General features: G+C 41.4%; 1 protein-coding gene across 2 annotated transcripts; it reads right to left on the bottom strand.

The window, feature by feature from the left end:
• Positions 1 to 3,949: 3,949 nt before the first annotated feature.
• Positions 3,950 to 24,242, bottom strand: TWF1 (twinfilin actin binding protein 1). 2 transcript variants are annotated; one of them, XM_086610367.1, is made up of 9 exons: positions 24,218 to 24,242; positions 20,797 to 20,874; positions 18,125 to 18,303; positions 16,750 to 16,845; positions 11,356 to 11,460; positions 6,738 to 6,863; positions 6,389 to 6,539; positions 5,828 to 5,949; positions 3,950 to 4,120 (listed from the first exon to the last, which is right to left on the bottom strand). In XM_086610367.1, the coding sequence occupies exons 1-9, from the start codon at positions 24,240 to 24,242 to the stop codon at positions 3,950 to 3,952; spliced, it is 1,053 nt and encodes a 350-aa protein (XP_086466493.1). The 2 variants fall into 2 exon arrangements, with proteins under 2 accessions (XP_086466493.1, XP_086466492.1); XM_086610366.1 differs by having other exon boundaries at positions 11,317 to 11,460.
• Positions 24,243 to 25,805: the final 1,563 nt, after the last annotated feature.

Here is a 25,805-nt window from a genome sequence, read left to right on the forward strand (position 1 = left end):
TGGAGCTGCTAGAGCGAGTCCAGAGGAGGGCCACAAAGATGATCCGAGGGCTGGAGCACCTCTGCTATGAAGACAGGCTGAGAGAGTTGGGGCTGTTCAGCCTGGAGAAGAGAAGGCTCCGGGGTGATCTTATTGCAGCCTTCCAGCACTTAAAGGAGGCCTACAGGAAAGCTGGAGAGGGGCTTTTTACAAGGGCGTGTAGTGATAGGACAAGGGGCAATGGATTTAATCTGAAAGAGGGGAGATTTCAATTAGATATAAGGAAGAAATTTTTTACAATGAGGGTGGTGATATACTGGAACATGTTGCCCAGAGGAGTTATGGATTCCCTATCCCTGGAGGTGTTCAAGGCCAGGTTGGATGAGGCTTTGAGCAACCTGATCTAGTTGGAAGATGTCCCTGCCCATTGCAGAGGGGTTGGACTAGATGACCTTTAAGAGTCCCTTCCAACCCAAACCATTCTATCATTAACATAGATCTTTGTTAAAGAGATTATGAAATGATTCAGACAACACTAAACTAAAGCATCAATCTTTATTTATAAAGTAAATTACAAAATAGATAAGGTAAACAGTTAATTTTAGCATCTGAAGGTGGTTTTCATTGAATATATAGACACCATAAATCAGAAGTTTCCTTTATCAATGTGCTTATCCAAGTAAGAGCAATTATTACCTTGATTAATTTTACAAACCTCTGATAGGAGTGTTTTAAAAGATCAAATTCTCCCTACCTTGCAACATAAACATTTCAAAAATAATTACCTGTCATGTTAATTAACTATTTAATAGCTCATGAGTTAACTGCAAGCAGCTGCATTGCTTTCAGGCTTTATGAAGGCCAACAACAATTTGAATGGACACTTCGAATTATTAAATGACCAGAGACAGTTTAGAAAGGAGTAACTTTCATTAATGCCCTCATTTTGTGCTGGCTCTGAACATTCATTAGCAGCAGTAGTGTTACTGGAGGCAACTACGCAGACGTAAACGTGACAGATCTCACAAAAAGATCAGATGCTTCTTATTGCTTTGTCAGGAGAACAGCTATGAGAGGCCTGGAGAGGCAGTCGGCAGTGCAAGACTTCATACAATTTTCTTCTGGGGAAAAGGTGAGGGGGGAAACACATTCAGAACATTACTTTCTGCTGGCTGGTCAGTGGTTTGTACATCCACATAGAATATTTTCACATAAGGTAACTTGAAATGTCTGGTTTGGGCCAAACTCTAAAGCAGCTCATTATAAACTCCCTCACAGAATCACTTAACCAGCTGTCACCATCCTCCAGATTAAGCTTTCTACCTCCTAGCATGGCCAGCAGGTCAAGGGAGTTGGTTCTGCTCCTCTACTCTGCTCTGCTCTTGTGAGACCCGACCTGCAGTACTGTGTTCAGCTCTGGGGTCCCCAACAGAAAAAGGACATGGACTTGTTGGAGTGGGTCCAGAGAAGGGCCACAAAAATGATCAGAGGGCTGAAGCACCTCTCTAATGAGGAAAAGGCTGATAGAGTCAGGGTTGTTCAGCCTGGAAAGGAGAAGGCTCGGGGAGACCTTATTGCAGCCTTTCAGTAGTTAAAGGGGGCTTATAAGAAAGATGGGGACAGACTTTTTAGTAGGGCTTGTACCGACAGGACAAGGGGTAATGATATTAAACTAAAGGAGAGTAGATTCAGACTAGATAGAAGAAACATTTTTTTATGATGAGGGTAGTGAAACACTGGGACAGGTTGCCCAGAGAAGTGGTAGATGCCCCATCCCTGGAAACATTCAAGGTTAGGTTGGACGGGGCTCTGAGCAACCTGATATAGCTGCAGATGTCCCTGCTCACTGCAGGGAAGGCTGGACTAGACGACCTTCTGCGACATGGGCAGGAATTCAAACAAAAAACCCTCTAGCAGTAATTTTTAACTGCTACACTCAAAAGGTTTCCTTAAAAAAAAAACACAACAAAAACAAACCAAAAAACAGTGAATTAGGTGTGCCAAAAAGATTCAGAGTTCAACTAAAAATACATTTAATTACACTGCTCAATGAGCTGCATGCACATTAGCCATGTTTAAAAAACAATGACGCCTGCCTGACAGGTAGTACCTAGAAGAACCTCTTCAAAGACCAGCTCCTTGCCCTAGAGGGAGAAAGCAAGAGGCAGAAAAGCAACACAGTAGCTAAGGGCAAGCAGGAGATTAGCTGAGGATCAAGAGCTATTGAATTGGATTGATGTAGTGTATAAGACTACAAGAAAAAAATCTGAAGTGTCAAATTTCTACTGCATATAAAAATCCACAGTAAAACCAACAACTATTGCAATCTTCACATTATATAGTGCAACCTCAGATGTCAATAACAAGCTAGTATCTCTGAATAAAATAATATGTAAGATGAAGCAAACTTTATCAGGAACGAGTAGTGTCAAAGCGTTATTTCCCTACAAAACTAGGTTAAAACATGTTTTTCTTCAGGTAAACACGACTCGGCTACGTAACGTGTGCACCCAGCACCTATAATTATATGCAGTGAACCAAGATTTGCAACTTCATTGGAGCTCTAAAAAAAAAATAAAAATCAAAAACCACAAAGCTCACATACAAGACACTAAAAAGCAAGTCTCCACTGGGGAATATAATCTATCCACTAGTATTTGCCTCATTACAGAATTTTAAATATTTAAGGTCATCCAATACTTCCACATCTAATTCTTCTTTAATCCACTTATTAAAATAATCTATTTTTACTCTTCCTATTAAACACATTACTCATGGTTCAATCAAGTTTAGACTATTCTGGCTGATTTCAGTATTCTGGAGAAGGGAAGGGGAGGTAGGGAGGGTGGGAAGACAAAATCCTAACCAGGTGCTGCCAGCAGTTATTCAGACCTAGTTGGATTTTGTTACAGATTTAAGTTACTATTAAAGTTCAAACATTTAGGAAAAGTCTTTTCCAGAACACCTTGAAAGTTAAAATTGCAGTTGATACTGCAAACACACTAGGATCTCAAGAATAACTCACCATTGTGAAGCAAGTCTATTTCATTTTTCACTGAGTTTACACAGTTTTAGATCCAAGTGCACAGATCATCAATTATTTATTAGAAACTTTAAACATATTGCTTCGAAAGCAGCTCCATAATCTACTGAGTATACTAACTCATGCACTTTCAATCACCTTTTACTTGGTCATTCAGTACTTGATGTGTAAGGCTTAGGAGTGGTATAGAAGTCTGGAAAAGCTATAGTGGTTTTATGTCACATTTCTTTAAAAGACAATTCCATAAAATTAGTTATAAATTTGAAATGACCATGCTTTTACATGGGAAAATATCCAGCTATTCCTTAACGCTTACATTAATTGATGGATAACTGATTTTAGTTTATCTTTTCTATTACCAAAAAACCCAATCCAAACCAAACAACGACAAAACCCAACAATGCACCATGTCAAAACCCACAAAAACCCTTCTATTATACTATTGTCCATAAGAGCTACGAGGAAAAATAAAGATTTATCTGGGATAATGCTTTATAGTCCTTCAGCTCTTCTCATACGGAAAGTCTGATGGGTTTCAATAGGCTACTCATAAGAACACAGGTTTGTTATCTAGGCATACAGCTGCAACCAACCCACAGAATACATGGGCTTAATAGTCTGACGTCTGCAAAGTTTACAATCACATGTACAGCTATTAAATAATGGATTCTAATTTAAAATAAAGGAGTACTAGCTTAGTTTTCCTCTTCTAGCTTTAAAATAATCAGCTCTTCCACATGTCATAAAACATGGTCAACAAATATAATCATGTAGTAATATAAAAAGTATTGAGGTCAGAAGAGAGAAGAGTACAAAGAGCCTTTTTTTTTCTCTAGCATCTATGAATGGAATGATCTCAGTTCATTACCGAAAGCCAGAATTTCATTTCTTACTGTAATACTTTATAACAAATGCAAACAACAGTTTCTAATCACTAGGTGTTTCAGTCTCTGCTGGACCTCTAATCAGTCTTCGTATTCCCCTCTTCCCTGCAGGACCTTTCGGTTTAGCAAAACTTTGTTTGTGAGCATGTTGTTTCGGATGAACTTCTTCATAAAGAAAGTCAGCAGTTAACTCATCACCGTTATCTATTTCAATCTGTGAAAAAAAAAAACAGGATTTATCATATTAATCTTAAAGATATATTTAAAAACATCTCAAAGTTTTGCTGAAGCTCTAAATAATATATTGAAACCATATGTGCAATAATATTCAGAGTCTAGCATGAAACATTCTCCAACTTGTGCCTAAAGCCCTGAGCAATCTTGGATAGTTTTTCTGAGAATCCACTATACTCTTACCAGTATTAAGTATGACTTGACCTAATTTTTTTTTCATGAAATATAAGCACAGCTACACAGTATGTATGCCAAGAAACATCCTGTCTCAACCTTTAGCACAGTGTACATGTTAATACTAACTAGCAGTACACATTCCATGTGGAAACAAGTGCTTGCTTACTCATCTGTAAAGTAACTTCCTTAAAAAAAGATAAGAATGCAGCACGCGGATCTTTCAGAACTGCAATTTCCTTTCTTTATTCTCTCCTCTAAAATAAAAACTTGTCATTGCCCCAAAGTAATCCCCACATTTTAAGAACTAAAAGTTTTTCACTAAAACATGCTTTAAATACTAATTCTAAAAGCAATGTGCATACATGTTGTTGTCTCTCGAGATAGACGGGGAGGAGTACAAGCAGCTTATATGATTAGCTGGCTACTGCAACTCCCCAAGTATTCAAGCCAGGGAGAAGCTAAAAGAAGCTTAACAAACCAAAGGGAGGGTTGTTTTGGTTTTTAAAATTTAATCATATAAACCTGAATGCAAAGAAAATACTATTCTCAAGCCAAATCCCACTGTTTTGAATTGCAAGAATTTAGAATTCAGAGAAATGCTTTGGCCCTGCTCTGCTGAGCATTCAACACTTCACCGCCTGCCAACTACAGCACTTGATGGGCTTGCCTGCCACGGTATTGCTGCTACAAGTATATGCTTCAGAAATATGTCCACAGGAATTTCAAGAGTCACATGGTGCATTTATTTCATGGTAGAAAGGAAATTTCTGAGAAATAATTACATATAAAAACATGTAGTGATAATCTACTTAATTTATGTCACCTCAGTAAAAATGGTTAGTATTAACTCTGCTGGTTTTTAGGTAGACATAATCCTCACAGGAATCAAGCCTAAAAGTTCTTCTAAATTTACAGCACAAGTGCTAAGCATGTAACCACAGGTCACAGAGTCCACAAACAGACCATTCCTGTGATCTCTGCTCTGGAGGTGAGGAGCAATTTATTGCATAGAAGTAAAATGTAGACAATGTGGAAAGACCAGCTTATTTGCAAATCCTCGTTTGCCCCATCAAGGACTCCTAAGATAGCAGTTTTAAGTTCCAGAACTGCAGCTTGAAACTATTTTGAAAATCCTTAAATAACCTTGGCTTTAAAGGAATTCAGTGTTCAACAACAGCAATGTGTTCTGGTCCAAAATATGACTGGCTTTTACTAAGAAATAATGTTAGTTTTAAATAGTCCTTCAAAGTACTCTCAAACACTCCCTTGATGCACAAGGATATGTTTGTTAAAGCTATGAAAGTGTAGAAATTATGAACCAGAGAAAAGCTTCCATGACTTAACTTTGTATCTGGAGCTTTATCAACAGTATTTCTTGTTCAGGACAAACTTTAATAGTTACTCAACACTTTTCATCATTTAGAGAAGGGGGTGGCAGAGACAGTTATAGTTGGATGTTAAGAAGGGAACAGAGGGATGGAGAAAACACCATCATAGCCAGTGTACTTACCTTTCTAATTATCTGCATCCACAACTGTCTTTCTACAATTTCTAACAGTGGACTTTTGCAACTAGAGTAGAGCATTCGTTCTCGTATACTACAGGTATACCCTGGCATAGAGTAGATGAAAACTGCAGAAAAAAAAAAACAACAAAACCACACAAATCAGACCATAACTACACTCCATCAAAACCCGTATCATAAAATCATTTACAGCAGAGAGGCATTTCAAATCACCTATGCAGTCTGAAAGGGAAAAAAGTAATATTACTCTGGATCTTTTTTGTTTTAGCAAGTGTTTCATTTCAAATGGAGGATGACAGAATAGCCACTATCTTTATGTTTTCATGTGACAACTGATTTACAGATGTTCATAATCAAAAGGGATAGCTCACTACTTCTTAAACATAAGGACTCTTCAGAAGTCAGTTTCACAACCAAATGACTCTGAAATTTATGATCATGCTGACAGAAAAGTTACTTTTATGACACATCTTTCTCTCTGCCTCAAAATTACTAAACTACTTAAAACAAACCAATGAAGTTTCATACTGGGAAATTTTCTCATACCTATGGATTCCAAATAGTCTCCTTCATGGGCATGTTTATACAGGAAAAAGTGGTAACGCGCAGCATCCTTTGGAATTCTTTTTGGCAAGTCCTTAAGTTCAGTATGAAGTGTGTTGGCCAAAATAATAGTTTCATTTTTCATATCAATTTGCTGTTAACAAAGCAAACCTGAATATAGTTAATACACAGAAAGCAAACCAGACAACATGACAGGATGGAAAAAAAATTTGAATTAATCTAATACAGAATGGTAATTTATCAGTGTACATCACCAATGCACATTGTTTAATGCGCAGGTAATCTATTTTATACTCACTATTAAGAAATAGTTAAAATATTTTATACTTGCCAGTTGTACATAATTGAGTTTCTTATTTTTCAATTTCTCCAAAGCCTGAATAGCTTCTTTAGCAATGGGGAATGCTACTCCTTGTAATGTTTGATGCTTGGTATCTACACCAACATCCGTCTGTACCTGGAACACAAGTCAATTGAGATGTAAACAGAAACCTTTTCAAGCATTCGTTTAATTTAATAAGGTAACTGACAATGCATTGCACATGCTTACACACACAGTCAGCAGTAGCTATTCTGAGAATAAACTACCCTAAAACATTATCCCCATATACATTAGATTTGCATTTTTTAATTTACAGGTCAAATTTGCTTGCTAACCTAAAACCAGTTTCATATCTCTCAAATAGCTAGCTTTGCAGGGCCAACAGAACGATCAGAGAGAAAACTGGCTCCGGTGTCAGTGAAAAGCTCTAAGTTAAATTCTGGTATAAAGATACAGTGAGTCAGGAGGAAAGAGCTTGATTTCTCAAAACATACCAATGTCATTTCTAGGGAGTCAAAATTCAGAGGAAGACAGAAATTATATCTTATGAGACAAACTGATCTTCTTGAAGGAAAAGCAAAGCAACTTCTCCCCTTCTTGCTTCAACACCCTCCCTCCAAAAGCCTATATCAAAAAGAAAGCAAACAAAACAAAACAAACAGAATCCTAATTTTTGACTTCTAGAAAGTCTAACACCGAGTAAAAAAAAAAAAAAAAGACTAACTGCAAGCTAGACAATTGTTCATAATCCAGTTACATTAGTCATAAATTGTTTGAGAGAAAAGAACAGTTATTTTAAAGCCGTTTTTCAAGAATTTATGTTTATATCAACATTCACGCAGTTTCTCTCAAAATGAGCTCCGGCCTCCAGTTTTCCCAAGTCTGAACTCAATGTCTAAGTATTAGCTTTTTAACGCATTGTCTTCCTTTTATAATTTCACAAATACATTTAACATTGGTGATGAAGCAGCAAAAGTGAGAAAAGTGTACAAAATGGAAAGTGTGAGACTTAGATGTATGAACTAGAAGATGTTCAGCTTTGATTAAAAACAGATGCTAACAAAATATGAAACAAACTGTTAAAAAAATAAAAAAACAAAGACACTTGGGACAACACTAAATTATACTCCACATTTTAAGGAACATGTTGTCAGCAACAAGGAAAGAGGAGAAGAAATCAGATGGAAGACCTTACTTTTGTATAAGGATTGATAAATTTATGAAGAAGGTTATATAAAAAAATATTTGCAAAACATATCTGCATAAAAGCCTGATTAATAAACATAAAATAGGCATCACAAAAATAACAAACCATAATAAAATATCAGACTACATAACCCATATTAAAATACAAGTAGAAAAAAAACCCAGACATAAAAGTGAGTTGTGAACTGTGGGGACAGGCAAGGGAAGAGAAAAATGCTGCATAACTCCAGGTTTAAGAAAATGAACAAAATCTACTTGTCTATACTGCAACATATTTCAGACCATTAAAACAAAATAAAACCACCTAAGTCACTTAAAAATATTTAAATTCACACCATAAGATTTGTTAGTGATGGCTGCTGAGTGGTGGATAAAACTGTAGATGAAATTTCCTATGAATAAATGTAATGTAGACAGGAGAAAAAAAAAACAAAACAAAACCAAATCTCTCTTCTACTTGTATGGTGATGGGGTTGAGCTAGCTACTATCATTCAGGAGAAAGATCTTGCAGGTCACACTCAATATTTCTGAAAATATAAGCTCAGTGACCAGTTTTGGAAAACAAACAAACAAACAAAAAGCAATGTTACAAATTGTTAGAAAAAGAGTAGACAACACAACATTATGCACTGTAGATACCAGTAACATGCCAGCATCTTGAAAACCACATGCAGTTCTGGCTTCCCCATCCCTCCATCTCATAAATTATACAGCAGAACTGAAAAAAAAAAAAAACAAACCAAAAACAAAAACTGCAGAGAAAAGTGAAAGGATCAGAAGTATGGAGTACCTTCTTTAGAAGGAAGAACTACCTACATTAGGACTTTTCAGCCCAGAAGAGATAACAGATAAGAAACACAACAGAGGTCCATGGATATAGAATCATAGAATAGTTTGGTTTGGGAGGGACCTTTAAAGGTCACCTAGTCCAACCCCCCTGCAGTGAGTAGGGACATCTTCAACTAGATCAGGTTGCTCAGAGCCCCTGAATGTTTCCACGGATGGGGCATCTACCACCTCTATGGGAAACCTGTTCCAGTGTTTCACCACCCCCATCATAAAAAAATTTCTTCCTTATATCTAGTCTGAATCTACTCTCCTTTAGTTTAAAACCATTATCCCTTGTCATACTGGTACAGGCCCTACTAAAAAGTCTGTCCTCATCTTTTTTATAAGCCCCCTTTAACTACCGAAAGGCTACAATAAGGTATCCCAGAGCCTTCTCTTCTCCAGGCTGAACAACTCCAACTCTTTCACCCTTTCCTCATAGGAAAGGTACTCCAGCCCTCTGACAATTTTCATGGCCCTCCTCTGTGCCCACCCCAACAGGTGTTTCTTTCCTGTGCTAAGGACCCCAGAGCTGAATGCAGTATTCCAAGTGCGGTCTCATAAGAGCAGAGTAGAGGGGCAGAATCACCTCCCTGGTCCTGCTGGTCACACTTCTTTTGATGCAGCCCAGGATAAAGTTGGCTTCCTGGGATACGGTTGGCTTTATCAAAGGGGAGGGGAAGACTGAGGAAAATTTTTCTCTGCCTTCCCCATACAATGTGTAGGGATATCAGAACAAAATAGTACATTATAGGCAGTGGTTCTTTACATAGTACTTTGTCAAGCTGTAGAACACACTGCCATAGGATCTGTAGCCAAGAAACATGACAAGACTTGATGGATGAAAAACCCCATTAAGAACAATGCATCTCTCTCTCAGGAAGATCCCTACCGACGAACATTGAGGCAAGAGAAAAGTATTCAAGGGAATTATCATGACCTTCTTGCCCTGCTCTTACACTCTTCCTAGATTTTGGCTGTTGTTCACTCAGGGACTTGACAGCAGTCTAGGAGATCCTTTGATCTGACACAGTAAAATATTTCTTCAGGTAATTACCAAAGAATATACATATGGAAAACTAAAATTTATTTTTTTTAAATCAGAAAGTTTTGGTTTTCTGAGTCTAATTACAGGCTTCATAATAGGAGAAACCATGATGAGAAAAATGATGTAATGCAGTAATGTACTGCAAGATGCTTCAAACAAAGCCAAAATGGCAGCAATCTACAGTTTGTGTATCTCTGAAAAGCACAACTACTGCTGCTGAAGTTTCACAATAGCACATAAAGTTTTAATCTGCATGGATCAGTTATTAAACACAACATATGTAGTGCATAGGGGATAATACTAATCATCAGAAGTGATCATCGATACCACAGAAGTTTTACATTCATTAGTGGGTTTTTTAACGCTCTTCAAGTAAAATGAAGTGTCTGATGATAATGAATGCATTTCTACATTGGATTAATCAAAATTAGACATGGAAAATAACAAAAGACACCACTGGAAAAAAAAAGTCCATAAACAACAAAATTGCAGTAAAAGTAGAGTAGTTTTCATGGTAGAGTGAAAACATAAGAGAAGATACAGAGCTGCACTTAACGTGATAGTTTGCAGGTATCCCGCTGCAGAAACAAACCATATTTCAAACACATGTACCATGGCTGTAAAATAAAAGCCTAAAGAAGAAATAAGATCAGCACATGACTATTGTAATACATGTCTGAACACAAACAGTGAATAAGTGAAGGAAAACCGTGAGAAAAGAACCCTCTGAAACTTTTCAGTCACTAGCTAGCTGGCAATCATAAAATTATTTGGTTAAAGGCATTTGTTAGAGGTTTTTCTATAAAGCATTTGTAGCAAAAGCAAATCCGTCTCTTAAAAGGACTAGCTACTTGGTTTGGATTTCTATTTTATTTTTACTGGAATTCCATTCACTTCCTCTCGGTCTTAAAGACAAGTGCACTGGTGCTGGAAGCTAAGTACATTTCCTCTAGGAATAAGGCTGCCAAAACACTCCTGGCATCATTCACTGCAACAGTTACTATTTTGTGTTTTCTCAACAATTTCTGCCACCATGGGAAATACATGTGGGCAATCACAGAATGGTTGAGGTTGGAAGGCACCTCTGGAGGTCATCTGGTCCAAGCCCCCTGCTCAGGCAGGGCCACCTAGAGCCAGTTGCCCAGGACTGTGTCCAGATGGCTTTTGCATATCTCCAAGACGGAGACTCCACAACCTCTCTGGGCAAGCTGTGCCAGTGCTCAGTCACCCTTCACAATGAAGCACACTGAGCGATATCAAAGCATGTTAAGGGCCAAAGTTGCAACAATGAAGCTCTACAGTTGTGAGGCATCTCAGACACAAGGCCTCACAAACTCAGCAAGGTCATGCCACTTCGACTCCAGCCATCATCATGCTGCAGTCTAAACTCATTGAGAAATAAATTTATATTCTTGCCCACTCAAATTTTCTGAAACTTTCCATTTTCTGTTCTGCCATTTTTTACCCTAAAAGACTTTTTCTCTACAATACGTTTGGAACTCTGCACCCAGTTTCCCACCCATGCTGGAAGACATTGTAGGTACCTCATTAATCTTAATTTGTCGAAGTTCCTCTTCTGCTGCAGTCAGAGGTGCAGGGGAGGACTGTGATATCAAATATTTTTTATATCCACTCAGTGAAACATCATCCTGAAAGCACAATATCAATATTGACCATTTTTTTCATAATAAAAGTTTTCTTCAAAGATGTTCTATGCAGCATAAAAAAAGAGCAGTTACATCTCATACAGCCATGATCACATTATTTGAACAGATCACAAGTGTAGGTGTATTTGCAAATTCAGCTCATCTTCCTGTACAGCAGGGTCCACTGGGCTGCTCCTGTACTCAACTGTACCATGGGCAGCATTTCAACCATCAGTCCCCAACTACCTTGCTAATTCAAAAATCAGCATTAATGAAGACTCTCTGCATGAAGTTATTCAGCCTTCTTGGACAAAACATCACAAAACTGCCACAGTTCTAATAAACAATTAAAAAAAAAAATCTATTTTCTTATAAAATTTGCATGCTCAGACTGGTAGCTTACTGGTAGTTTTCTACCTAAAAAATGAGAGACAGAAACAGTACCTTAGGACAGGGAGTAAGCACATGATACTGCAAATAGTTTAGGATGCAGCGTCACAGAAGTGATGAATTCTGATAACCACTTTGGGGAATTTGTTAATACTCAGTGTCAGTTGTGGCCCTCTCCAAAGAGGTTGATACCAGAGGCAAATACTGTTGTGTTTTTATTATTAAGGTAATCAGAAAAAGGCAGGACTTCATACAATCATATGAATGTAATTTTATAGTCAAGTTCTGAGGAGGAAGAGAAAGCTCCTTCTTAGCTCTTCTCTTCCTGAAAGAGACAGACTTTCCCAAATACAATTTCCAGTGCAAATATTCCACTATGCCTTGTTTCAGGAGCCCAGAAGTATTGAGTTTAACACATGTAAAGTAGCAGGTGGGACCATAACCAGGTTCCACCAGGATAACAGAGCTGGTTGCAACTAAACCACCCTCGTGTCTAACAAAATAAAGACAGAGTAACCCACTGGATCTGATGATCAAGATTCTGAGTGAGGTTTGAAACTTGATGTCCTAGTTTTAGCTGGGACAGAGGTTTTTTTTTTGACAGCTAGAAGAGCTCCATGTTTTGGTTTTACTCAGAGGCTCACTCTGAGAAGAACACTGATAACAAGCTGCCAAGGACTTTTCAGTGTGCCGGAGTGCAGAAGCACGGCGGGATAACGGGGGAGCATAGCTGGGACAAGGGGGACACGATTCCCCTTGTGATTTGTGTGGAACTTAAGATTGAGGGCCAAACTGGCCAATTAGTATTCCATATCATGCAGCGTCATGCCCAGTATAAAAGCGAGGGTCAGCCGGGAAGAAGGGCTTTTGCGCTTTTGCTCCTTTGCGCTTGCTGCGCTGTTGCTCTGCTGTTTTTTCTCTTTCTTCTCTCTCTCTCTCCCTCTCTGCCCCTCTCTATTTCGGGGCCTCGCGTTCGTCCGGGATTGCAGCTTCGGGACGAGACGGGCTTCGCATACGAGGGGTTGGTGAGCATCTACACTGTGTATTAAATCATCTGTATTAAATTGTTCTTATCTCAACCCACGGGTTTCCCGTTTATCCTTTAATTCTCTCCCTCATTCCTGGGGGTGGGGGAGGGGGAGTGACCGGCTGTGTGGGGGAGGAAGTTTTCAACCAAACCCACGACACTTGAATAGCTTGAAGAAGCTGTGATTTTCACACAGATGAATGTTAGAGGCTAGCTACAATTAATAAGCTTATAAAGACACTGAAAACAATAATTTAGAGATATATTAAGCTGTAACATAATCATAGAATCATAGAATGGTTAGAGTTGGAAGGGACCTCAAAGATCATCTAGTTCCAACCCCCCTGCCATGGGCAGGGACACCCTCCACTACACCAGGTTACCCAAAGCCTCATCCAACCTGGCCCTGAACACTTCCAGGGATGGGGCATCTACAACTTCTCTGGGCAACCTGTTCCAGTGCCTCACCACCCTCTGAGTGAAAAATTTCTTCCTTATATCCAATCTAAACCTCCCCTCTTTCAGTTTAAATCCATTGCCCCTTGTCCTATCAACTACACGCCCTTGTAAAAAGTCCCTCTCCAGCTTTCCTGTGGACTTCCCTAATGGACTTGGAAAAAGGGATTTACATTGACTCCATCTTCTAAGTGCCCGGAGAGCATTCTGAAATAACAGTAATAGACAAATGCAATGCACCTTCCTTACAATTGAGGCGGAAGCTCAGACTTTGGCTCTGAGCTGTAGGGCTAGACGCAAATTCTACATATTACACAGACTGCTAACGGTTTGGTGCAAGTGGCAGTGAGAGATTACTTGATTGAATGGGCAAGAAAAAGTACCATGACCTCTACCAGTAAACCCTCTTAGCAACTCGTTTTCCTACTTCTCTAGAATACAGCCTCTCCAGAGAGGTTTGTTAGTGTGTTTGTTAGGATAATGAAGCCTCCATCACAGGTTAACGCTGAATAAAAGAAATTATTTATTCAGTAAATAGCAGAATTATTAGGCTCATGTCCTTACGGACTTGTGTGTCCACCACAACAGGCCATATCTCTTCCACAGCATTTTCCCTGTACAATATAGAATCATGGAATGGTTAGGGTTGGAAGGGATTTTAAAGATCGTCTAGTTCCAAACCCTCAGCGATAGGCAAGGACACCTTCCACTAGATCAGGCTGCTCAAAGCTTCATCCAACCTGGCCTTGAACACCTCCAGGGATGAGGCAGCCGCAACTTCTCTGGGCAATCTGTCCCAGTGCCTCACCACCCTCAGAGGGAAGCATGTCTTCCTTATATCTGATCGAAATCTACCCTCTTTCAGTTTAAATCCATTGCCCCTTGTCCTATCACTACATGCCCTTGTAAAAAGTCCTACTTCAGCTTTCTTGTAGGCCCCCTTTAGGTACTGAAAAGCTGCAATAAGATCACCCCAGAACCTTCTCTTCTCCAGGCTGAACAGCCTGTCCTCAAAGGAGAGGTGCTCCAACCCTCTGATCATCTTCATGGTCCTCCCCGCTGTCCTTCTGTTGGGGACCTCAGAGCTGAATGCAGTATTCCAGGTAAGGTCTCACAAGAACAGAGTAGAGGAGCAGAATCACCTCCTTGCACCTGCTGGTCACATTTCTTTGGATGCAGCCCAGGATACGGTTGGCCTTCTGGGATGCAAGCGCACATTGCCAGCTCATGTTGAGCTTCTCATCAACCAACACACCCAAGTCTGTCTCCGGGCTGCTCTCAATCCATTCTCCCCCCAGCCTGTACCTGTGCTTGGGATTGCCCTGGCCCATGTGCAGGACCTTGCACTTGGCCTTGTTGAACTTCACGAGGTTCTCACAGGCCCACCTCTCCAGCCTGTCAAGGTCCCCCTGGATGGCATTCCTTCTTTTTTCCTGGTCCTTCTTTTTTCCTTTTTAAAAAATGGTGGCTGTTTCCCCTTTTCTAGTCAGTGGGAACTGATTAAGCTGACTTACTGGCTGGAACTCCTTTCTGCTGCTCTTCAGGTGCTCTCAGCTTGTCTTGATCAAGCTTGATATTATCCTACTCCCTCTTCAAATCTAGTTTACAGCCCTGTCAATGAGCTTCACTAGCTGATATGCAAAGACCCTCATTCCCCTTTGAGAAAGGTGAATCCCATCTAGTGCCAGCAAACCTGGTGCCGTGTAGGCCATCCCATTGTCAAAAAACCCAAAACTGGCGATGACACCAGCCATGGAGCCATGTATTAACAGACTGTGCAGGTCTGTTTCTTCTAATGTCACTGCTCAGAACTGGAAGGAGAGAGGAAAAGATAACCTGTACCCCAGATTCCCTTACCAGCTGTTCCAGGGTATTGAAGTCTCTTTTGATTGCCCTTGGACTACACGTTGCGGCTTCATCATCACCCACATGGAAGAGCAGTAACAGGTAATAGTCAAAGGGCCATATGAGGGTAGAAAATTTCCTAGCTATGTCCTTAACCCAGGTGCCAGGGAGGCAGCAGACCTCCCTAAGAGCAGGGTCTGCCCAGCATATCAGACCCTCTGTTCCCCTCAGATGGGAGTCACCTGTAACTATTACCTGTCTTTCCTTCCTCATGTAGGTGGTCATGATGCAGGGGGTAGGCCTTTCTGACCCTGGCAACATGTCGGCTGTAGATGGACTGTCACCCATATCATCCATCAACAGGTCTTCCACCTCCAGTCTCATACCTTTTGTACAGAGGCACCTGGGAAGGTGAGGGGGTTCACCTCCCACCCTGAGCACAGACTTGCCTCCATTCACTCCATTCCTTTAAGCTATTGCCTTCAGCCTGGTGGAGAGGATACAGAATCCCCTTCATGTCGCTTTTTTTTTGTGGCTCTTCCTGTTTCTGTCTCAGGTTGGGCAGAGCATGACACCATCTGTCTATCTTTCTCAGACTCCTTTACTCTTCCCCAAATCTCCAGCTCCTTCCCCTCCTTCAGCACCAGCTCCCTGTGTCATTAGTGGTGGTGCTTTGGTTCAGATTTGTGCATATGAAGAACTGCAGAAGATAACTGCTGCAGTCTCTGTCTTTGCTGAAGGAGGAAAAGGGGAAAGATAATTTGGATCTCTAAGTAATCACCAGTTTTCATGAAAGCGATATGAATTCTGTATCTTTGAGAACTCTAACTTGTATTTCTTTAAAACTGGCAATGGATTAACAAGTCAAAACTGCCTGATGTCTGTCTGACAAACAGGCAGACATCACAACCATGTAAGACTTATTTCCCAGAAAACTAAGATAACGCAATAGCCTCATATTTCCTTATGAACAGCACTTGCAGGCTTGTTAGACTTCATATCTGCACCTTCCAATTATCTTACATAAGTGAACAGTCAACTATTAGTATTTCCATTATACAAATCGGTAGTTACTAAAAATTCCGTTTCCATAAGTCCTGGACTTGATTTACATTTTAGGGTCAAATTCTAAAGAACTGACAGCTCAATAACCTTGGATAAAGATAAACCACATTTGGTTTCAGATGTTAACAGCTTACAGATTGCTGCTCTAGCCCACTTCTGATTCAGAACCATACATCCAAAATGGCTTATGTATACAATTGGCCCAAAAGTTACTGTGTTACAGCTTTTAGAGAATTCACATACATGCAGTGAGATTAAGAGATTCTCCTACTATTTCTAGATTTAGTTTTCATAACTATTTGAAGCAAGGACTTCTTAACTAAAGTTGTTAAATCTACTTAGTTACTACTTCAAATGAGAGCAATTAAATTTTAACATTGAAATAACACACATAGCTTTTAACTCTCTTTTTCTTAAGCAAAAGACAGCAGATGCAACACAAATTAGTACCAGTAACACCAGTTACTATATTTAGTATTTAAAGTCAGTGTGCTGACTTGAAAACATACCTGTACCGTTCCAAATACTTCATCCTTAATATGACCACCTCCAAATTCTTTCTTAAGTGTTGCTCGGGTTGCTGCATACAACATTTTTTGACGAACCTAGCATGTTATAAAACAGTGTTGTTTTGGTTTGGTGTTTTTTTTTTTTTGGTGTACACAGAGAATCTATCACGTTGGTGTACCTAGTCCATCAACAAACATCTTTCTTGAACAAATATTTTAAGTGTTGAAACTTCATTATGAAGTTGTAATTCTTAATAAAGAATAAACTCCATGGAATGACCTCTGAATCGCGATACTAACACACACTATTAAAATCTCAAGAGCAGGATACTACACATTATTATCGAAGTAATTCCAAAACCAAATTGCAGCTTTAGTAAGAGAGGGTTTTTTTAAAACAGGGGGGGAAGTCACCATAATCTTTACTAATTTTAAATGGGAAAAACCACAATTATTTAGATCTTTTGTCACTGGTCTGTGTACTAACAGATACAACAGACAAAGAAAGAGCAGACTGCAAATAACTCATCATTATTTTTGATTTGATAGTGATTCCAGATCGTTTTGGTTCAACTACAGAGTGGAAAAATGAAATTTTCTGGGGGCAGAAGATCTAATAATGTTTGCTCCCTATCAACTTGTGTCTAACAGTCACATTCCTTTCTCAACAGTCCCAACTTCTCACCTTACTTCACCGTCATGCCATCCTCATCTCAATACCTCCCTTTTTCCACCTAATCTCTTCTATACACTCCAACTCTTGCTGTCTCACTATTTCCCTCTTGCTGTCTCACTATTTCCTAACTACTAATGAAAGTAGTAGGAATATTGGAACAGCTTTACTTTCTGTCTTCCCTTATCTTGCATTCCCTAGTATCCTAATTCCTAGTATCCTAGTTTCTCCTAGAAATCCATAACTCTAACCTCACTTCCCTCCCATATTCTCTAACTATTCACGAGTTAGAGAGATTCACGAGTGCCAGCTGGGCAGCCAGCAAGCCAAACAGAATAAACAGCTTCAGCTCACACTATAATCCTTCTCTCTATGATAACACTCATTAAGATTTCTGTCCCATATCCTTCCATGAATTTTCATGAAACGCTGACAGAAAGACAGACAAACAAATAGGGCAAAAACATTGTCTTGTCTCCTCCAATCGGGCTAAAAATAAATTGGATCACCTCCACTCCATCTAGACCCACTGCTCCTCAATCAGCTTCAAGAAAGATGTTTTCCCAGTTTTCTTGGGGGAAAGTAAGGGGAAAGTTGGGGAACACTTCATTCCTCGAATCCTTTTCCTTCATACCTAGGATTCAGATCAAATGACACTGTTGAAAAATTATTAACATGAAGTCTCTGATGACCATTACTTACAGGAGAGTGATCAGGTGACCATGCAATGAAGATCCATTCATATCCTTGAGCATTCTGAGAATCTAATCTGTATAATATATAACACGGTTGCTTGTCTTCAAGAAGGGGAAGGACAAAGGAATCGTAATCCTTTTCCCATGATCCAAGTGGATGCCTAGAGGATCCCACAACAAGCTGCTCTATAACCAATAACCAAAGCTACAGGTTAGCAACAATACAGTTAATACTGTTTTTCAAAATTAGCAATTACAATAAACAGTTAATCAGACACTTCAACTTTCATAATTACATCCACAAGAAGGGAAGTCAAGAACAGTCAGGGTGAAAGCAGGTGAATTCCTACAAAAGCTGTATATGTTCAAACTCTAACTTACTTTAACCTAAATACAAACAGTTGAGCAGTAATGTGCCAGTTGTCATGAAGTTCTTTGTTCTGAAGGGATAAGACTGATGTTAGTGGTTTTACCATAATGTACACAGAGGGGAAATAAAAACTGTCTTCTCCAGTTAGTTTACTTTTATATTGGAATACTTAAGTAGAAACAAGATGAGAGTAAGCTTTTAAATTTTAGAACTACGATTATTGATGCTCTTGCACACTAGTGTTTGTAGTCATTGTAAGGAGTTAATAACTCAGTTATAGAGTGAAAAGAGTTTGGAATGAATATGTTTGCACTAATCACTTTAATTTGACTATGTAAGTAGATAAACCTCTTTCCAATACAGCTTCATAACTATGGTCTCTTTAAATGACTGAAGTTGTTTGTTATGTATAATTGGCTTAAGTCAGAATACTTCAGATGAGATTTAATTATGTGAACAGCTGCAGAAACAAGATTTTTCTCTTATTTATAAATCACATCTCAGCTTCCAAAGGAAAGTATTAGTATAGTGTCTTTCAAAATATATGTCAGCTTCTCAATAAATACTAGCCTCCACAATCAAAACAGAAATACCTTGTCTAAATGGGATCCTACAACAGTTTGAGGACCATCATAGCAGCTAGTATACAAAATATCTTTTGAGAGTCTACGACCTAACTTCTAAAACTTCAGACAAGAGTACAACAGTATATAAATGCCTCAGCAGCAAAACTTTCAGAGCAAAGCACTCTACCACAATAAGTCACAGATCCTGAGCAGCTCAGGGAGGGGGTGTTTGGCCCTTCTCTGAATTAGATGCAAAATAGCTGAGGTTGTACACCCCGACTAGAGCATTCAGAATGTACTTGTCAATTCTGAACTCTAGGTGGCTTTACACTCGCTTGGATTTAAGATAGACAAATACAATCAGAGGAACTCTATTGCTCAGCAGCAAACCTCTTCTCTTACTAACTCAGATTAGCAGAACTCAATTTGACTGCTATCTGTTGACTTAGGGCAGTTGCTGACAGCTCCTGTAGACAGATAAGGCAACTGTCCCTCTTCCAGTATTCTGGGAATTTTAGAGGTTTCTTTTTGAGCTGTGGAAAACAATATCAAAGACTGGATTCTGCTTCTACATAGAGACAAAATGCATACATACGCACACACAAAAAGGAAAAAAACATGGAATGTCTTCCATTTGTGTCTTATTTCTAGGCTTCGTTTCATATTAAAAAGTAGCATACACAGAAAAGCATATTGGTTTACCTTGCCTAATGGGAAAATAAATAAATTCAGTGGTATGCCAGCATTTGCTACCTTGTGCTAGTGAGACTTTACCACAGTGACCTGCCTATTATGTTACTACTGCCACTTCCTTAAAGAACGCAATATTTAAATGTCAGAAGACTTCCTAAGAAAAGCAAACACAAAGAAGGTTACAGTAGGTTATTTACCTAACAATTAAAGTATGTATGTGTATGTACATGTAGATACATGTACATTTCTCCAGCTAACAGGTATTTCAGTGTACTGGAAATGAATGAACTCTATAAAGAGCAAAACACTCAAGGTGGGCATTTGATGCACTTGAAAAAATGGACTAAACTATGAAACGTCTTACACAGTCAACCAGCATTGCTATTAAAAAAGTAATTATGCATTCTATCTTGCAATGTTTGCAGCCTTGATCACTTGCCAAGAAGATCAAGGATCAAACTCAAGTTCTGTAAGAAATTACATAATTTTATATTTATACATATACATGACATTTAAGGAACAGTTTCAGCTTTGAAAATTTGTACAGAAGTACAGATTCTTAAAGATATTTTTTACGTAGCCAGACTACTACTTAAACACCTGCTTTCTACACGCAGTTGATCGCAGTATAAAAGGCAGATAACATTTATACTTCATCTAACGTGACTAGCTGCTGTGTAAGAAACTCTCTGTCTAATAAAAGTAACCAAAGTGCCAAAACAGTACACAGCTGTGGAATTTTTTTTGCTCTGCTCTTTCTTTAGTAAGAACTTAAGAGTAAGCTCATTTCTATTATCCATATGAAATACACAGCAGTTGTTGGTAAAATATGAAATGACATTTAGAAGAAAAATTCAAATGCAAAAATACAGTAGCATTGTACTGAAAAGTTTAGTATCACCAAAACTTAAATCTTATCTTCCGTATATGAAAGACCTTAGTAACATTAAGTTTTGCAGTTTTGATTTTTAAGCAATTGCACGCATAGGTCACTAAAACAACTAGGAAAATATCTAAAAGAATCAGAGAAAAAGATTAAATTTGACTAACCATTGTCAATGACTATTTTTAAAAGCCTGTATTGTCCATTTCTGGCTCCAACAAAGGTGTCTTTAACACTTCCACTAGCTGAAAAAGAGAAAATAAAACCAAATTAACACATTTTACTTCCCTAGGACAAGGAATATTCACAAAGGTAAGAGCAACACTGGAAAAGAAAACAACTTGTCCTTCACTACAAAGTTGCACTGAAAACGGATCACAGGAGCGATGTTCCCGCTATTCTGCATACTGTTCCAGCCACCAGCACGCCACAAAAAGATGACAAGCAACATTACAAAACAGCCCTGCTTTCTAGCATACCATATGATTTTCAACATTGTGAAAATTAAAGGTGATATGATCATCATTCCCAGGTTTCAGAGTTTACACAGCAACACAGTAAAAATATGACGCAACTCAAATTACAATAGCTTCATGAAGTCTACAGGCTTAGTATAAACTTTCAGACAGAAACTTTAGGCCTGCCAGGAAAATGTTAGAGCTTCTCTGGCAAAAGCGTCAGTCTTTCCTGAGGACACCTCTCTGAAGAGTAGCAGTGAAGGCTGCCACTCATTGCTCATCCTTCGTATCACCTTATCTCCTTATCTTGTATGTATCTTCATGACATTGTTCAAACACCAACCTATTGCAACAGGACAGCTTTGTAATTAATTTACAAAAAAGTAACTAAAACCATTTTTAAATGTCCGTAATTCACATTGACACTACACTGCAAACATGACAGACTCAATTCCTTAAGCACACTGAAGAACTGTGCCCGAGTAATGTGAAAATCATTGTTATCTCAACTGCTCTGCTAAATAATCCAAATGCAAATCAGCTTAATTATACCATAGCCAGGGGTTGTACAGCATCTATTGAAGAATATTTATTGCAAGCTGGTCCTTTAAGTAATCCCACAGCATACAGCACAGCACCAGCAAAACAAACACCAAACCAGGAAACAAATAAAATGGATTATTTATAGTCAGGTTGAGGCCAACAGAACAGATGGTCAGATGGTATCCAGCAACATTACTGTCCATACTCAAAACATTTTAAATTTATGCCGGTCCGAGTGATGCCCAGGCCCATTCTGGAATTCCAAAATGGAGTGGGAGGGAAAGGAGGTGTTAAACAAGCTGAACTGCACCAGGTTACCAGTCCAATCCCAGCTTCATCCCAGTTAGCACGTTACTGGAAGACTAACTGTGCAGACACTCACTGTAATTCGCTGCCAGCTTTCCTAATGGTCTCTGCCAGTCCTCATCATTCCACTCAGCATGCAAACACTGCGCCACTTTCTAGACCTTTCAGTTCTCCCAGGACTTTTTTTTTTTGCCCTTTCCTTGTCTATTTTCTTTTTGTTCTTTATTCTCTCATTTCAACCCCACACACCCAAACAAGACCAAAATACAGCAGACCCTGCACCAATACCCGAACTGTGACAGCCCCTGAAGTAACATTTTGAGACAAGATGTTTAAGAAAACATCTCACTATCAAGTGATCTATGCTTTTTTTTTTTTCTCATAAAGGTTTTAAAATTCACAAAGTAAGATTATTTTCTGCTTCAACTTTCTCCATAGCAGAGACCTACAGACTTAAAATTTGGTCTTATTTCACAGTATTTTACAGGGAATATTATTTTAAAATTACTTAGAAGACTGTAAACATATTTTAGTGCATTTTCCCACAGCTCAATGCATTCTGCGACTTCCTACACTATTTACCTGAACTGGCCTGTTTGGAAGTCCAATCCTTTTAGCAACTGCCTGGTACATATCACTGTCCCCATGACTTCATTTCTGTTTCCAGAAAAGAGCAGCCCATGCTGCCAAATCTTGCAATTGTTTATGAGTGACAGTAGCCTGTTTGTAGCTAAAGCCAGCAATGGCACAACAAGTGCTACTCCTCTTCCAAATTGCAGAAGCGGATGCTTTGCTGCAAACAGGACCTCTGATTAGCGCCTTGCCGAGGCAGGATCCGTGCAGGAAAGCTGCCGAATTCTCTACATCTCTCCTCAGAGGGCAAACTATTCTCAAAGACACGGAGGAGAGCAGGAGAAGAGGCTTAGCCACTCTTCTTGCCTGTGGTAAGCAACAGGATACTCTTCTGCTCCTCCCTCCAGCATTGCCAGAAGAGAGAACAAGGGAATGAAGAGCCACTATAAAATGTTTCCCCAGCCTGGGAAAAAAGCTATCCCAGACACACCTGTGGCCTCAGAAGGGTTGAAGAACTTGGAACAAGCAGCAGCAAAAAAAAAAAAACAAACCCAAGATTGGCATGCAGGGGAGGAAAAGAAGAGAGGTGAAAGGGTGCGGACCAAATGCAGCCAACAGACAAAAAAGGGAACAGAAGAGCAGTTAAGAGCTGCCGCGGCTGGGACAAAAGTCACCTTCAACAATAAATACGGGACAGCAGGCAAAGTACACAGCGCGAGTCACCGAACGAGCAGATTGCGGAATCGAGACAGTAAAACCCGACCCCCCCATAATCCTGCGGTATAATCCCTGCTTAGCAACTCTGTGATTCGGGGGGGACCCGCTAATACTGACAAACAATAGGCTGTCGTCTTCTAATTGCTCCTCGCACCCTCCAAGGCCTGGAAACGTGGTGGGGGCGGAAAAAGGATCCCACACACTTCTCCCCTTTGTGGCTGCCAGTGACGGGCTTGTCAGCGGACCTCCCCACGCCGGGGCTCCCGGTTCTCCTCAGGGCGCCCGCTATAACGGGCCCGGCGGCGACCCTCGGCATTTCCCGTGCTGCCCGACCCATCCCAAACCGACTGCGGCGACCCCGAGTAGGCGATAGCTTCTCCAAAAGCCAGGAGGGCGGGAGGTGCCCGGGGATCCCCCTCAGCCCCGGGCGCCGGCTCCCGCCTCACCAGTCTCCCCGCCGCAGGAGGACAACCTGCGCTCAGGGAAGTTACCTGAGCCAAGGGGGAGCCCTCCTCGCCATTTACGGGTTTCTGCAGTGAATAGTTTCCTCAGGCACTCTCCCCTGCCGCTCTGGGGCAGACAGGCGCGGTTAACGGCGCGGATAAAGCCTGCGAGTGTCCGCCCGACCGAGGACGCAGCTCTGGGTTAGACCCAGAGGAGCGGCGGCCGCCCGGGGCCGACGCCAGCGGCAGTTTCGCCCCCTCCCCTGCGCTCAGCTCGCCTCCCCCGCCATCCCGCGGCGGAAAGGACGGGCTCGTCCAGCAGCGAACAAAGAGCCCGGCAAGGGAGAGAAAACTCCGCGGGGAACGGCCCGTTAAACGGCCACAGCGGCCGCCTCCCCCCGCGCCCCGACCCGCGGGGAAAGGCGCTCCGCCCGCCTCCCGCCCGGCTGGCAGGATGAGAGCAGGGAAGGGGGCCCGGCTGTCAAGAAGGGCAGGTGGGCACCGCGGAGGCGAGGAAGGGCGTTCGCGGAGGAGAGCCGCGCCGGTACCTTGGATGCCCGTCTGGTGGGACATGTCGCGCCGCGCCCGGGGCAGAGCCGTCTGCCGCCTCGCAGCCCAGCCCAGCCCGGCCCGGCCCAGCCCAACCCGGCCCGGCCCGGCAGTGCACACGTGACGCGCCGCCGCCACTCAGCGGCCGGGAGGGAGCGCGGCGCCTTCCGGGCCCCGTCAGCCCGAGCCAGCTCCAGGGCCCGGCCGGGGGTAGCGGCTGTTCCGCTGCTGCCCCCTACGGCAGCGCCGCGCCTCCCCCGAGCCGCCTACCCCCTTCGGCGCCCCCGGGCGGCTCCTCTGGGTGCTCTAAAACGGGGGCGCGGTGCCGCCCTCTCCTCTCCTGTGATGTCTGTTCCCCCCGCCTTCACCTGCCGTCCCAGAGCGTGTGGCGCGACCGGCAGCGGGGCACGGCCGGCCCTGCGCCTGCCGTCGTTCTCCCTGGCGGAAGGGGACGAGTGCCCCGCAGGGGTGGTTTCTTGGCCGAAGCGCCGGAGAATCATTGAGGTGAATTTAGTTGCTCTCTGGGAGTCTGACGTGGAGACCTCCCGCTCTCGCCTGGGGCCGCAGGGTGGGACTGTGAGGTTTGCAATTAACAGTCACCTGATAAAGAGCCCAGAATCCGGGGGCAGAGCTGGAACCGCATCTCTTTCAGCTCAAGCCCCTGCCCAGGCAGCCTTTCCCTGCTAATTTTATCTTGTTTGCTACTTGGTGGCACTGCATCAACAGAAATAGTGAAGATTTTTTTCACTTTCAGCACGGATCTGGCGGTTGAGATGCTCGTCTGCCTTGGTGCGGCATGGATCCAGGCAGGGAAAGGGTGCGCCTGCTTCTCTGTGAGCCGCCTGGCTGTGCACTCAAAGGCTTTTTCACCTTTTCAACCTGTGTTGACAAAGTTTCCCTCAACTTTTTCTTTTAAAGTCCCTAGTGAATCAGAGTCCTGTGTCAGGAATTTAAGCATGCTCTGAAGGTAGGTTTGCTTTTGCTAGCTGGCTTTCACAGGGACATCTGTCTGCAGGTTGGGAAGCACCAGCCTCTAACAACAAAAAGACAGCTACTATCTATTCTTTAAAAATGTCTTCCGTGTCCTGTAGCCAGCATTTTTAATCTGTGCTGTGGTCTGGATTAGACTGCACAGGCGAAACGTGCAGGCAATTGTAGATGTAACAGGGCTGTGGGCACTTAATGTAATGTCCTGATGCTGACAATTCCTTCAGATTCCTGGGAGTTAGCAGGGGTTTTATGGGTCGCTGTTCAACCTGAGAACATAAGAAATGCTGAAACAGGGCATACCAAATATCTAGCCCAGTGGACCAGGCAAGAATAGAAGAGTAAGGCAAGCACACGATAATCCTTCCCTGGCTCACCTTCCCAGCCTCCAGCACGCTGCAACTCAGGAATTTTTGAAGTCAGCTGTGTTGATGCATGTGGATGCCTGCGTTTTGTCAGATCCCCAGTTTCAAGACATCAGGAGAGGGATTTAGTGTCCTATTTGGGAAATGTGAAATAGCACAGTAACTGTAGTATGTGAGCTGTGCTGTGTAATGCTAGTCCAGCAAACTCAAAGTCACTATGGAGACACGTCACTAG

This window comes from Tauraco erythrolophus, chromosome 4, assembly GCF_009769465.1.
Source record: "Tauraco erythrolophus isolate bTauEry1 chromosome 4, bTauEry1.pri, whole genome shotgun sequence".
Lineage (NCBI taxonomy): Eukaryota > Metazoa > Chordata > Aves > Musophagiformes > Musophagidae > Tauraco > Tauraco erythrolophus.

Excerpts from the sequence above, each read along its gene's own strand:
- TWF1 (XM_086610366.1), bottom strand. The coding sequence starts at position 24,242 with ATGTCCCACCAGACGGGCATCCAAG. Across the intron at positions 11,461-16,749 it reads AAGTATTTGGAACGGTACAG|GATGATGTTTCACTGAGTGG; the intron begins GTATGTTTTCAA and ends TTGTGCTTTCAG. Across the intron at positions 5,950-6,388 it reads AGACTATTTGGAATCCATAG|TTTTCATCTACTCTATGCCA; the intron begins GTATGAGAAAAT and ends TTTTTTCTGCAG.